This window comes from Somniosus microcephalus, chromosome 2, assembly GCF_052327205.1.
Source record: "Somniosus microcephalus isolate GS21.2 chromosome 2, FLI_Smic_1.0, whole genome shotgun sequence".
In the NCBI taxonomy this organism is placed as follows: domain Eukaryota; kingdom Metazoa; phylum Chordata; class Chondrichthyes; order Squaliformes; family Somniosidae; genus Somniosus; species Somniosus microcephalus.
The window spans coordinates 197,582,051-197,595,432 of NC_140988.1; the positions used below are offsets into that span (position 1 = coordinate 197,582,051).

A 13,382-nucleotide genomic window follows, 5' to 3' on the forward strand; every position below is an offset into this window, starting at 1 on the left:
TTTACTTGTACTTCTTGCAATTTAGTATACTGTATTCGCTGCTCACGATGTGGTCTCCTCTACATTGGGGAGACCGAACGCAGATTGGGTGACCGCTTTGCGGGACCCCGAGCTCCCGGTGGCCTGTCACTTTAATTCACCGCTCCACTCCCACTCAGACCTCACCGTCCTCGGCCTCTTGCATTGTTCCACGGAAGCTCAGCGTAAGCTCGAGGAACAGCACCTCATCTTCCGATTAGGCACTTTACAGCCTTCTGGACTCAAAATAGAGTTCAACAATTTCAGATCATAACCTCGGCCCCTATCACATATATATATTTTATATTTTTTATCCACACTTTTTGTTTGGCCTTTTTTTCTTCCCTCCCACATGGCAGCTGTCTTTCATTCTGCCAGTGCAATTCACACTTCATCTAGAGCCATCCTTTATTCCTTAACCTGTCCCATTACCACTTCCTCTTGCCTTGAATATCTCTTAATATCTCTCAATCTCTCCTGCTTTCTATCCTATCACTGACCTTCCCTTTTGTTCTTTCATTCCCTTCCCCTTTTCCCAGCCCCTAAACTTGCTTTCCATTTCCTGCTTTTTTTCCAGTTCTGACGAAAGGTCTTCGACCTGAAACGTCAACTCTGTTTCTCGCTCCACGGATGCTGCCTGGCCTGCTGAGTTTTTCCAGCGTTTTCTGTTGTTATCTCCTGAAGACTAGATTTGTTCTTGACTCTCCGTGTGCATTGCCCTGGAAATCAACTAGTATCTTATTAAACAAATCTTACGTTTGTGCACATTTTCTGTCTACAAAACTTGACTTCCGCCGTCACATTTTTATCACACTTTGTGTCAAGTTTTTGCATTGTAAAGTATTCTGTCCACATAATTTATTGACCCTTAATTTGCTGTCAAAATAACGACGAAGCTAACGGCGCTTACCATTATTTATGTGCAAATTGCACGGCAACTTCAGGCGAGGGGCAGATGCGCGGTTAAACACGTAAATCCAAAAGTTGTTGTTCATAAGACATAAGACCATAAGACGTAGGAGCAGGAGTAGGTCATTTGGCCCCTCGAGCCTGCTCCGCCATTCAATAAGATCATGGCTGATCTGATCTTGGCCTCAACTCCACTTCCCTGCCTGCTCCCCATAACCCTGGACTTCCTTATCATTCAAAAATCTGTCTATCTCCACCTTAAATATATTCAATGACCCAGCCTCCACAGCTCTCTGGGGAAGAGAATTCCAAAGATTCATGGTTCTCTGAGAGATGCGCTGCTCCACTGGTAGCTTTGCAAATACAGCAACTCGCTGTCTGCCTCGCCATTGAAATGCGTGGAATGGCGTGAAGTTGCTGTACTTGCACAGTCGACACAAACTAAACTCACCACAGAAAGTTAGAGCTGGTCTGAAGTAACGCAAGAAGCCTGTTTTGGAGCCATTTAAAGTCTGTGCATAGTTAATAAAGCCCGGATTAACTGTTAGATTCTTTTAACCATGTGCTAATTGTTAATTTCTGCCAATTAACCTCTATCGAACTGACAATTCACTATTCCAAGTGTGGAGTCTCATTTCTTCAGGTTTTAATTGCTGTTGGATATTTTTTAAATGTGAATTTTATTTATTTTTAAAACTTTTCCTTTGTCTCTTCTTTCCTCCCTTAATCCAATCTTTCTTCCCTCTCATATTTCTTTTTCTCTACCTGATTTGACATTGAATTCACCCACTTTAACTTACACTTCCTTCTCAGTCCTTGCGCTGGTAGTTTCATAATTCTTCAATCTGATTGGTTAAGAAGATACACAGTTGCTTGCTCTGTTCACTCGGGTGGCAGATGCCTGGTTTCCTTCGCTGCGACATGATCAGCTCGCACTTCCAGCAACTTGTGGCGCAAAATATCGTCGAGATTAAACAGGCAAGGGCAGGACCAACCAACAGTGATGCAATTAGATTCACTCTTACAGAAAATTGTGGCCCAATATGTCCAGAGACTTGGGCACATAATCTAGGCTGACACTTCGGTGCAAGTATTGAGGGAGTGCTGCACTATTGGAGATGTTGTCTGCAATGTTCCCTTTAAGCAGTGCAGCTGCACAACGCTCCAGGGGGTCCCACGCAGCCAGTGAGCCAGGTTTTTAAATTGAAAGGACTGTGCAGCCCGTTAAAGGGTCCGTGCGGCCCCCAAAAAATTACGTGGAACATTGGTTGTCTGTTGGATTAAATGTTAAACCAAGGTTCCATTTGACTTCTCAGATATGCACCAAAGATCCCATGGCACTAGAGTCATAGAGTCATAACGGCACAGAAGGAGGCCATTTGGCCCATCAAGTCCGTGCCAGGATTTGAAGAAGACTATTTGAAGAAGAGCTGGGCACTTCTCCCTGAATCATGGCCAAAATTACCAAAAACAGATAATCTAGTCATTTATCGCATTACTGTTTGTGGGACCTGGTTGTGCGCAAATTGGCTGCCACTTTTACCCAAATTAGAACAGTGACTACACTTAAATAGTACTTAATTGGTTGTGAAGGGCTTTGGGATGTCCTGAGGATGTGAAAGGTGTTGTATAAATGCAAGTTTTTCTTCTTCACGTGTATAACGGAAACGTCCCATGTAAACTAGTTACTCTGAAATTTGGCAATCTGGCCATTGGATGACGTTGTATTACCTTTTTCAGACAAATCGCTCAAAATGGTATCAGCCTCTGTCACAAGCCTGAGCTTGGACATGATACTTTTGCTCAGAGCTGTGATGCTGTGGGCCCAAGTTTGAATTGTGGAATCCGAGTAAGTGCAACATATTCCATTTCCCAGAATTTCTTATTATCTTACCTGTGTCTTAGCGACAGTTAAAACAGTCATGGATTATCACCTGTGTTGAGTTTATAGTAGGAACGGCCTCTAATTATCAATCAATTCATCACACTAATATATGCACTCAATGTTGACTTTCAACTTGATGATTTTTAAAAAATGTCTCAGACAAACTGAGACAACTCCTTCAAAAGAAAACATTCTACGCTAAAAGATGCATACAGATGGGAGTGGAAAAAACGGTGGTGAGCTACATCTTTAAATAAATGGACAGTGGAGATGAGGAGTTAATGCCAGAAAATGATATTACATCACAGCAGAATAAAAAAAATAATAGTGTTAATCAGCACAGGTTACCACTACAACATTGAGAATGAAATGAATTATTCACAAATACAATGGATCACTAGTCATTGAATTAACTTACAGGAACCAGTTTCCAATACCATTTGGTAGGAGACTTCAGAGGAAGCAGCATCAAGCAGAGAGAAAGGATTGAAGCAATGAGAAAAAAAAAGAAAGTCACAATTTTGTCAACATGCAGTACTTCAAAATCCTTTACTGTCCTTCACTTGATGACTAACGCAGTATTTTAGAAAAAAGATACAAATGTCTTAAAAGTTTGTGAAATATTAGAGTTTGCCATTACATTAGTCTTATTTGTAAGTTTAAAAATAAGAGTTGCATTACTGTTTCTCAGTGCACTGTGATTACAAGTAGAACTATGCAGCAAGAAATGGTTACACAGTTTAAGAATTGTAAAATGTTTTGGAATTATATCCAAGGGTTTTTACAAATGGAATCTAAACATTTCCCTGCTCTGTGTCATAAAAGTCTCAACAACCTTGCCTTGAATACAACTGAAAATGTGATGCACACAAAATACTTGGGCAGTAAGTGGCCTTCCAGATTTCCAAAACCAAACAGCACCCATATTTCTTTTTCACCGACTGACAGAGCTTCTGTGATGGCTTGATTGGTAAGAGCTTCTGTGATGGCTTGACTGGTAAAGGCAATGTCCAGCGAAGCCATACAGGACAAAAGTGAAGTGAGCCATTTTGAAATCTTATATAAAAAAATTGAAAAGACACTGCTCATTTTAGTTTCTTAGAATAACTACATTTCCCATCATCTCCCACCTACAGACCTTTCCAAAAGCCAATTTTTAAAAAATTGTTGGATGGCATATGTAAAGAACCACGATATAGGGCTGCTGGAGAAAAGGCAGGTAACAGTGCACAGTCAGCATTGCTTTGCATTGCTTCCTGCCAAACTAATGGACAGTTCAGCAACCACAGCTTCAACAGCAAAAGCTATGGTCTGGAAAAATTACAAATTTGAAGGCTGTGTAAATGTCCAAGTGTGGAACTTCTCTTTTTATAAAAAACAGAAGAATATATATTTTTCTCCATATTTAATGACCTACTCATGACATCGCAGGAAGGTATGACTTTGAAATGTGAGAGTTGTGAGCAGTGTGTTAATTGTGGAGAAAAACTGGCATTCCCCCGACTTTTTAATCCAAAGAGGAATTTCACACCGACAAAACAGTAACAAACATCTATCAAGTAATGTTTCTACAATGTCACAATATTACTAGCATCACATGTATGAGAGAGACTTGGAATATAGGCTAACAAAGACAGCCATCGAAGACCAGCTGCTCAGACACAGACTGTTGGTCTGGATAGTAACAGTTCATACATACAAGAATTATATATAAGGTATACAGTGGTAAACAGTTGGGGCACTGCTTGGCTACACTGTAAACGTGTACTTAAACTCAATTTTCTTTACAAATCAACATGTATCTCAACACCTACAGCCTACCCAAGAAAACTATTCAATCAGCAACATTTCTGGACAATATAAACTTAAAACCATTGTTTCAAGTGCTTTAAGAGTTTGGGTACAATTGATGTACCCTAATTTCCTGCATCAATAAATCCCGATACAGGAGAGGGAGACTACACATCTGTGGACTGTCTCCTGAATGATAATGTTTTCAATCAATAAATTCAAACAGAAGTGTCAGGCTGTTAGGTGGTTGGTGATGGATTTCCATGGACAACAGTTCTTGCAGTTACTTAAGAAGCCGGTGAAATATATAAATACAGACCAGGTGTGATTACTCAAGGTCTTTAGAAAATACAGTCTTCAGTCATTCACGGCAGTTAGACGATTTTCTTTAAACGTTTATAATGTTTGCAAAAGAACAGAATCCCTGAACAGTCTTGGCAGTTCGCTTGTAATCACTTGAGCCTCCTCAAGCAGCTGATTTAAGTATTGAGCAAACAACAATAAACTGCAAGTAAACACTCGAAGGACTTTTGTCTAAACCACATCTCAGGGTGAGGGGGAAAAAAACTGCAACGGGAGTACCCACCTTGCCCTGTTCAACAATAATGGAGTACCTGTGATTTTGTGTCTCAGCAGCCCACCCTCCCTCACTCTCTGTCCCCTGTCTGTCTCTCTCTCTCTGTCCCTCCCTCTCTGTCCCCTCCCGCTCGGTCCCCTCCCGCTCGGTCCCTCTCTCTCTGTCCCCTCCCTCTCGGTCCCCTCCCTCTCGGTCCCCTCCCGCTCGGTCCCTCTCTCTCTGTCCCACAAAGTTAAAGGAGGGGGAAGCACTTCAAAGGAGACAAAACAGGCCTCAGCAGTGCAAAAACCATTGTAAATCCAAAACTAACCACAGGCATTGGGAACGCTGCAACCAACTTATTGGGAGTGTGAAGAAAATTTCATTTATTCATTGAAAGCATTTCTAAAATCTACTCCTCAGACATCAAAATGCATTGTAAAATTCAAAGTCAACTCCACACTGAAAGATTACAGGTACTGTTTGCTATCAAACTGGAAGGGGAACTTCTGTTAATTTTGTCTTTATATTACTAAAATTTCCACAAATTATTTTAGCTTCGTTAACCTGCATTTTAAGATTAATATTTGATCTCCCTTTGTGCTGCTCATGGGTCATCCGAGTCTGAAACATGGCTGTCATGTTTTAGCTGCTAACCTGGAACTCTGCTTGACCTGGCCCGTTACATGGTGTACCATTGTGCAAGGTGATTTAAGAAGGCACATCTTGAGCCCTATTACAATTTTGATTGCTGAGGGAATTTTCTATAAGTTGGCAGCTACTTGTAAATCCCAGGATTTGGGGATTTACGAGCAGATCTTAACCTATGGAAAATACATTCAGCCATTAGTCTTAACTGGGAAGAGACCAAACTATCATGGTCAGAGAAAACACCAGGAAATGACTGGCTTCCTTTTTCAATACATTTGACACTCTGCGGGGTGATGTCTAAAGTGTGAGAGACATGCAAGAGATACAAGATTCTGCCTTAAATCTCATAGTACTATGAAGTTACCAACTGCTTTGCTTTTCCGTTCAGATGCAATGTGGCTGATTAACATCAGATTACACAATCTTAGTTGATTCGTGGAGCAAATTATGGCCAATTGTACCTTCTATTAAATTAGCCACACCTAGTGCAGACTTAATTCTTGGCAACTGCTGACTGGAAAGAGCAGTGTCACAAATTCAATTTGGCATAATACAAATTGGAGCAAATTAACTATTAAAACAGCTGTGCATAATTTAATTTCAGAATGGCTCACACTCTAGTAAAATAGCTACAGAAACTGCATGGTGTAAGCAGACAATGCAGGATGCAATTCTACACCAACAGCCTAGATCATCTATCTTTTCTGTCAGTAGATGGTGATGTCAGACACAATACACGTAGTTAAAGACAGAAATAACAACTCATCTACCTGCCTGGGACAAGCAAAAAACAGGTACAGCTATATTTGTCATCTGCCCCTAGGACATGTCAGTGTGACACACACTATCGTAAATATGAAATCTTCCGTTATTAATCATCATTCTTGGTAAAAATTTAATGAGTTTGACAACTGGTCACCAGTACATATTCCAGGCATAACTGTACTTTCCAAATCCAACCCATTTACTGAATTTAGGCCTCGGTGAAGGGGCGAAAACACATTCTGCTTCCAAAGGTGAATAGCTAAGTTGCCTTTTATACTCGGAGTTTAGTAGTGGCTGCACTGGATTCTTTCACACTTGCAGGTTTGATTGTTGTGCTTCCTTTATGACATTTTTTACACATCCAAAATTGATCAAGGTGCATCAATGATGTAGCCATGTCAATCTTCACTCATGCCTTTTGAATGGTTAAAAACTGGTTTCAGGGCTCTCTGATTTCTTGAGAATGTGAATCAACGGGTGTTGTACAGCATTGCAGTTACTGGATAGTGAAATATTTTCTGGGCACAACAGCGAGAGCCATTCCTCACCAGTGCATGTTTGAGCCATTGCTAACTGCCATTAGATATTGGTTCTGAAAATATGTCTTTTATCTATTGGCACAACAAAACTGAGGCCTTGCACCAGCTGACTACTTAATAAGAGCCCCAAGATGCTGTAAAGCAGGAACTGTTACACTGGGTTTCTGAACTGGTACAAAAAAATTCATGAGACACCTCCATGAAATGTTGAAACATTAAAATAATGGGGTTATGGACGGGCATGTAGAACAACTGCTGTGATAATGGTAACTGCTTACTACCAACAATAGGGTCCACAACATTAAATCTATCAGAACCTAGCCAAAAACTCCAATAACTCAAATCATTCCTTTTAAGCAAGCTAAATTTCCTGCATTCCACTGATGACATTTTAGGCTTCGTTTAATAAAATATGAAAGCATTTCTTGTTATTTAGTAACATGGAGTTACTGCTGATTCAGTCGCAAAGAATTTTACTTTCGAATTTGGTAGCTAGCTTGCCACCACATCACCCATATTGTTTATATGAAAAAGGTCCATGGAACCTGAAAGCATTTTATGGAGCTCAGCATACTGTTTTTTTCCCTGCCAGAAACATGCAAGATTTACTTGATATTGATTTATAAGTGAAAAATAAATATTCACATTATTACTTGACTAGCAAAGGAGCTGACACGTCCTGTGGGGTAGAAAGCATTATGTTGAAAACGTGTATTTTTTTTTACACTTGAATATTGCGGTTATCCTTAAGAAATGAAACAAATTTAACAGAATTTCAATTTCTGAGTTCCTACCCTTTGACTTCCGGGTGTTTCTGGCCCTTGTGGCTGCCTTAGCTTCTGCTCCTGGCCGACTATTTCTTTTAAATGTTCGTTTACCTGAATCAGTGATGAAACACAAGTTTAAAGATTGTTATCCAATGCAAGTATGGCTTTTTCTCCCTTCATTTTAAAATTCAAATCATTCACATTATTGACCAGTGGTTAGATGATGATTTAAAATATCATAATGTGAAGTGAATGGTTACATGCAAGTGAGTGCAATAGATACAGAGAAACTGAACTGATAACTGTAATTGTACAGTACATGTTACAGGACCTGATTTGTGGAGATTTACTAATTCAGCACCTACATTTCTGGGCCAATACGAGAAGGAAGTAACGTAGGAAGGAGGGAGGAAGAGGGAGAGAGATGGAGAGAAAGAAAGAGAGAAAAATAATTCATTTTCATACATTTTGATGTCCAGTTTTGTTAATAATGTACCTAAAATATATATTCAATGGTAAACATTTCAATCAGCGCATTCGTAGTTTGAACAAAGGTGGTTAAAAATATTGAAAACATTGATGTTGATGCATGAAACTAATCTGTGAAAGTCTGCAGCAGTTTGTATGTTAGAAAGAGGCCATTAACTTTTCCAAATCACTGTGACCAAACCATATCCACTACAAATACATGATACTCAAAAGGGAATGGAACTACTGACTACCTTCAGTGCCTCGGTATTATTACTGTGGCCTACCACTAACAGCAAAACCTTCCTCCTAAAATGTCCAAATATCAGTCACGTGTATGTAGTGATAAGCGTGGGGTGCTTGTATGGAGTCAGCCTATGTCAGATGATTAGCAGCATGTTTCAGCTGTCTGACCAAATTTCTGGATATTACCCGAGCTCTAGGAACTACTGGAGATTCTCTAACCGCCCCCAAAACATACTCAAAATTTTAATTTATATTTAATTTTAAATGTCAGCAGCCAGTAAGCCCTGTTCAGTTAGAGTGATTAGATACAGAGTAAAGCTGCCTTGACTCTGCCCCAATAATGTACCTAATAATCTACCCGAGAAGATCACCCCAGTGTATCCATATGACATTTCTGTCGCCGTGCAAATTCTCTGCAGATTCTTGGAGTGAGATTGTCAGTTTAGTGCTGTGAACTCACATCTAATAGGGACTGGGCTAAGGCTGCCCAAACTCAGTGCGCATGCAACCCTTACAGCCAATTAATGGAGCAACTTTTATTCCATTAGTAAGACGAAGATCTGAATTAAGGTCACCGAAGTGAAAGGACAATAAGGTAAGGCTTGTTGCAGTGTTTTTGAAAATTGCACTTAAAGGACTCTGGTTATTAATCATAATGCAATGGAAACTTTAGTGTTAGTAGTTCTGAAACCCTAACTGTGAAGTTCAGCACCAGAAACACAGCCTTGTGTGTGCCAAGTGCTGAATTCAAAGCTTTCCTAAAGAGGTACAAAGATATTTGATATAAAATAAAATGGTACAATCCAATTTGGCAGATATTTTTCTTTCAAACTTGAGTTATTTGATGCTCAGACCCTGTCTAAACAATCTGGCCTTCAATTGAAAAGATAATTTAATCACAATAGTGCTTTTTTAAAATTTATTTTCTGGATGTCTCTTTAATACAGTTGGGCCTACATTTGGGAATCAGACTTCCAAAATGCCAAACTATCTCAATGCTTAGGTTTAGCACCAACGCAATTTACAGCTTGGCTCCATTGGTAGATCTCTTGCCTTCAGTCAGAAAGTGGAAGGTTCAAATCCTACTCCAGGATTTAAGCATATAATCTAAACCAACACTAGTGTAGTAATGAGCTTCATTGCAGAAGAGTTAAGGAGACTGCAGAATCCAGTAAGACTAGGGTTTCCTGGAGCAAGGTGACCTGGAATTGGTACCACAATAAACAGGCATTGCTGAACCTCAGTGATAAACTGAAGATAAATTGGAATTCAGCTCTGCCAGATCGCACCTCACTCCTACAAAAGGCCATAACACCATTGATCTTTGTTCGCATCCAGGTCAATTTTGATGTGTGTATGGCACATAACTAACATTAGTTAGACTCACACTGAACGTATTAAGTGTCTTTCGGATGAGACGTTAAACCAAGGTCCCGTCTACCCCCTCAAGTGGACGTCAAAAGATCCCATAGCACAGTTTCGAAGAAGAGCAGAGGATTTCTCCCTGGTGTCCTGGCCATAAGAACATAAGAAGTAGGAGCAGGAGTAGGCCATACGGCCCCTCGGGCCTGCTCCGCCATTCAATAGGATCATGGTTGATCCGAACTTAGACTCACGTCCACGTCCCTGCCCGCTCCCCGTAACCCCTAATTCCCTTATCAGCTAGGAAACTGTCTATCTCCGTTTTAAATTTATTTAATGTCACAATATTTATCCCTCAACCAACATCACTAAAACAGATTTTCCAGTCATTATCACATTGCTGTTTGTGGAAGTTGGCTGTTCACAAATTGGCTGTCGTGTTTCTTACGTTACAACAGTGGCTACATTTCAAAAGTACTTAATTGACTGTGAAGTGCTTTGGGATGTCCTGAGGTTGTGAAAAGCGCTATATAGTTCTTTCTTTCTTTCTTGGTCAACCTCGCTGCCATCTGTTTGACATAATTACATTGATGAGTTCAATTACCCAGCTTTCTCAGACAACCAAACCAGAATTAGGAGGCTCTCTTTGGAAATGGTGCACTTCTAGGAACATGCTAATAAGGGAAATTAGGGATAGCATAAGATCCAAGGAGAGGACATATAAATTGGTCAGAAAAAGCAGCAAACCTGAGGATTGGGAGCAGTTTAGGATTCAGCAAAGAAGGACAAAAGGATTAATTAAGAGGGGGAAAATAGAGTATGAGAGTAAGCTTGCAGGGAACATAAAAACTGACTGTAAAAGCTTCTATAGATATGTGAAGAGAAAAAGATTGGTGAAGTCAAGCGTTGGTCCCTTGCAGTCAGAATCAGGGGAATTTATAATGGGGAACAAAGAAACAGCTGACCAATTAAATACATACTTTGGTTCTGTCTTCACAAAGGAGGACACAAATAACCTCCCAGAGATGTCGGGGAACATAGGGTCTAATGAGAGGGAGGAACTAAATGAAATCAGTATTTGTAGGGAAATGGTGTTGGGGAAATTGACGGGATCGAAGGCCGATAAATCCCCAGGGCCTGATAATCTACATCCTAGGGTACTTAAGGAAGTGGCCCTAGAAATAGTAGATGCATTGCTAGTCATCTTCCAAAATTCTATAGACTCTGGCACAGTTCCCATGGATTGGAGGGTAGCTAATGTAACCCCACTATTAAAAAAAGGTGGTAGAGAGAAAACGGGGAATTACATCGGTAGTGGGGAAAATGCTAGAGTCCATTATAAAAGATGTAATAGCAGAGCACTTGGAAAACAGTGACAGGATCGGACAAAGTCAACATGGATTTACAAAAGGTAAATCGTGCTTAACTAATCTACTGGAATTTTTTGAGGATGTAACTGGTAGAATAGATAAGGGAGAACCAGTGGATGTGGTGTATTTGGACTTTCAGAAGGCTTTCGATAAAGTCCCGCAAAAGAGATTAGCGTGCAAAGTTAAAAGCGCATGGGATTGGGGGTAAGGTACTGACTTGGATAGAGAACTGGTTGGCAGACAGGAAGCAAAGAGTTGGGATAAACGGGTCTTTCTCTGAGTGGCAGGCAATGACTAGTGGGGTACCGCAGGGATCGGTGCTAGGACCCCAGCTATTCACAATATATATTAATGATCTAGACGAGGGAACTAGATGTAATATCTCCAAGTTTGCAGATGATACAAAGCTGGGTGGGCGTGTGTGCTGTGAGGAGGATGCCGAGGAACTCCAGTATGATTTGGACCGGTTGGGTGATTGGGCAGATGCATGGCAGATGCAGTATAATGTGGATAAATGCGAGGTTATCCACTTTGGTGGCAAAAACAGGAAGGCAGATTATCTGAATGACAATAGATTGGGAGAAGGGGAAGTGCAATGAGACCTGGGTGTCCTTGTGCACCAGTCACTGAAGGTAATCATGCAGGTGCAGCAGGCGGTTAAGAAGGCGAATGGTATGTTGGCCTTCATAGCGAGAGGATTCGAGTACAGGAGCAAAGATGTCTTGCTGCAGTTGTACAGGGCCTTGGTAAGACCACACCTTGAGTATTGTGTGCAGTTTTGGTCGCCTTATCTGAGGAAGGATGTTCTTGCCATAGAGGGAGTGCAGCGAAGATTTACCAGACTGATATCTGGGATGGCAGGAATGACGTATGAGGAGAGATTGGGGCGATTAGGCTTATATTCACTGAAGTTTAGAAGAATGAGAGGGGATTTCATTGAAACTTATAAAATTCTAACAGGACTAGAAAGACTAGGTGCAGGAAGGATGTTCCCGATGGCGGGGTGTCCAGAACCAGGGGTCACAGACTAAAGATAAGGGGTAAGCCACTTAGGACAGAGATGAGGAGGAATTTCTTCACCCAGAGAGTGGTGAACCTGTGGAATTCTCTATCACAAAAGGCAGTTGAGGCCAATTCATTAAATATATTCAAGAAGGAGTTAGATATATTTCTTAAGGCTAAAGGGATATGGGGAGAAAGCAGGGACAGGGTACTGAATTTGGATGATCAGCCATGATCTCATTAAATGGCGGCGCAGGCTCGAGGGGCTGAATGGCCTACTCCTGCTCCTATCTTCTATGTTTCTATGCTGCTGTTCTGTGATCGAGTGTACATTTATGCTTCTGAGCCAATTACTGCCTGAAGGTGCAAGGCCTCTCCTTCCTTCCACTTGTCCTGGACAAGTTGCCCCCCCCTGCAAGATAGCTGCGCTCCTCTAATTCTGGCCTCTTGGGCATCCCTGATTTTAATCGCTCAACCATTGGTGGCTGTGCCTTCAGCTGCCTAGGCCCCAAGCTCTGGAATTCCCTCCCTAAACCTCTCCGTCTCTTTTTCCTCCTTTAAGATGCTCTTTAAAACCTATCTCCTTGCCCAAGCTTTTGGTCATCTGCCCTAATTTCTCCTTGTGTGGCTTGGTGTCAAATTTTGTTTTATAACACTCCTGTGAAATGCCTTGGTATGTTTTACTGTGTTAAAAGCGCTATATAAATACAAGTTGTTGTTGTTGTTTACAACAGTGAAGTAGACGAACAGAAGTTATTCTCCCCGTAGTTAGATTAGATTCTTGAGAACTGCAGTGCTATCACTGCTAGGCTGCTGCAAGAATCCAATTGTTGCTATAATCACAATTCTTCAGTCATCCACTGCATGAATAAGAGGGAGGGATCCTAACCTTGATACTGCTTTGCTAAAAGAATTATGTGCCGTGTTTAATTTTTAAGGTACGCAGTTATTCAGTTTTATTGGTATTCCAGTGTCTGTCTAACTAAATGAAATGAAGGCTTGACATCTAGTGTGTAAAACTATTTCCAACAAAACATGACGCAGCATGGATAC

General features: G+C 40.9%; 1 protein-coding gene across 5 annotated transcripts in view; it reads right to left on the reverse strand.

Moving 5' to 3' along the window:
- Nucleotides 1-13,382, reverse strand: part of camsap2a (calmodulin regulated spectrin-associated protein family, member 2a) — a 249,257-nt gene that overhangs the window by 89,430 nt on the left and 146,445 nt on the right. For 3 of the 5 annotated variants that reach the window (XM_085968308.1, XM_085968328.1, XM_085968347.1), the window contains exons 4-5: nt 7,909-7,992; nt 3,231-3,263 (exon numbers count right to left, since the gene is read on the reverse strand). In XM_085968308.1, the coding sequence (XP_085824434.1) occupies nt 3,231-3,263; nt 7,909-7,992 (117 nt within the window). The remainder of the gene's footprint in view (nt 1-3,230; nt 3,264-7,908; nt 7,993-13,382) is intronic. The other 2 variants (XM_085968318.1, XM_085968338.1) reach the window with 1 other exon arrangement.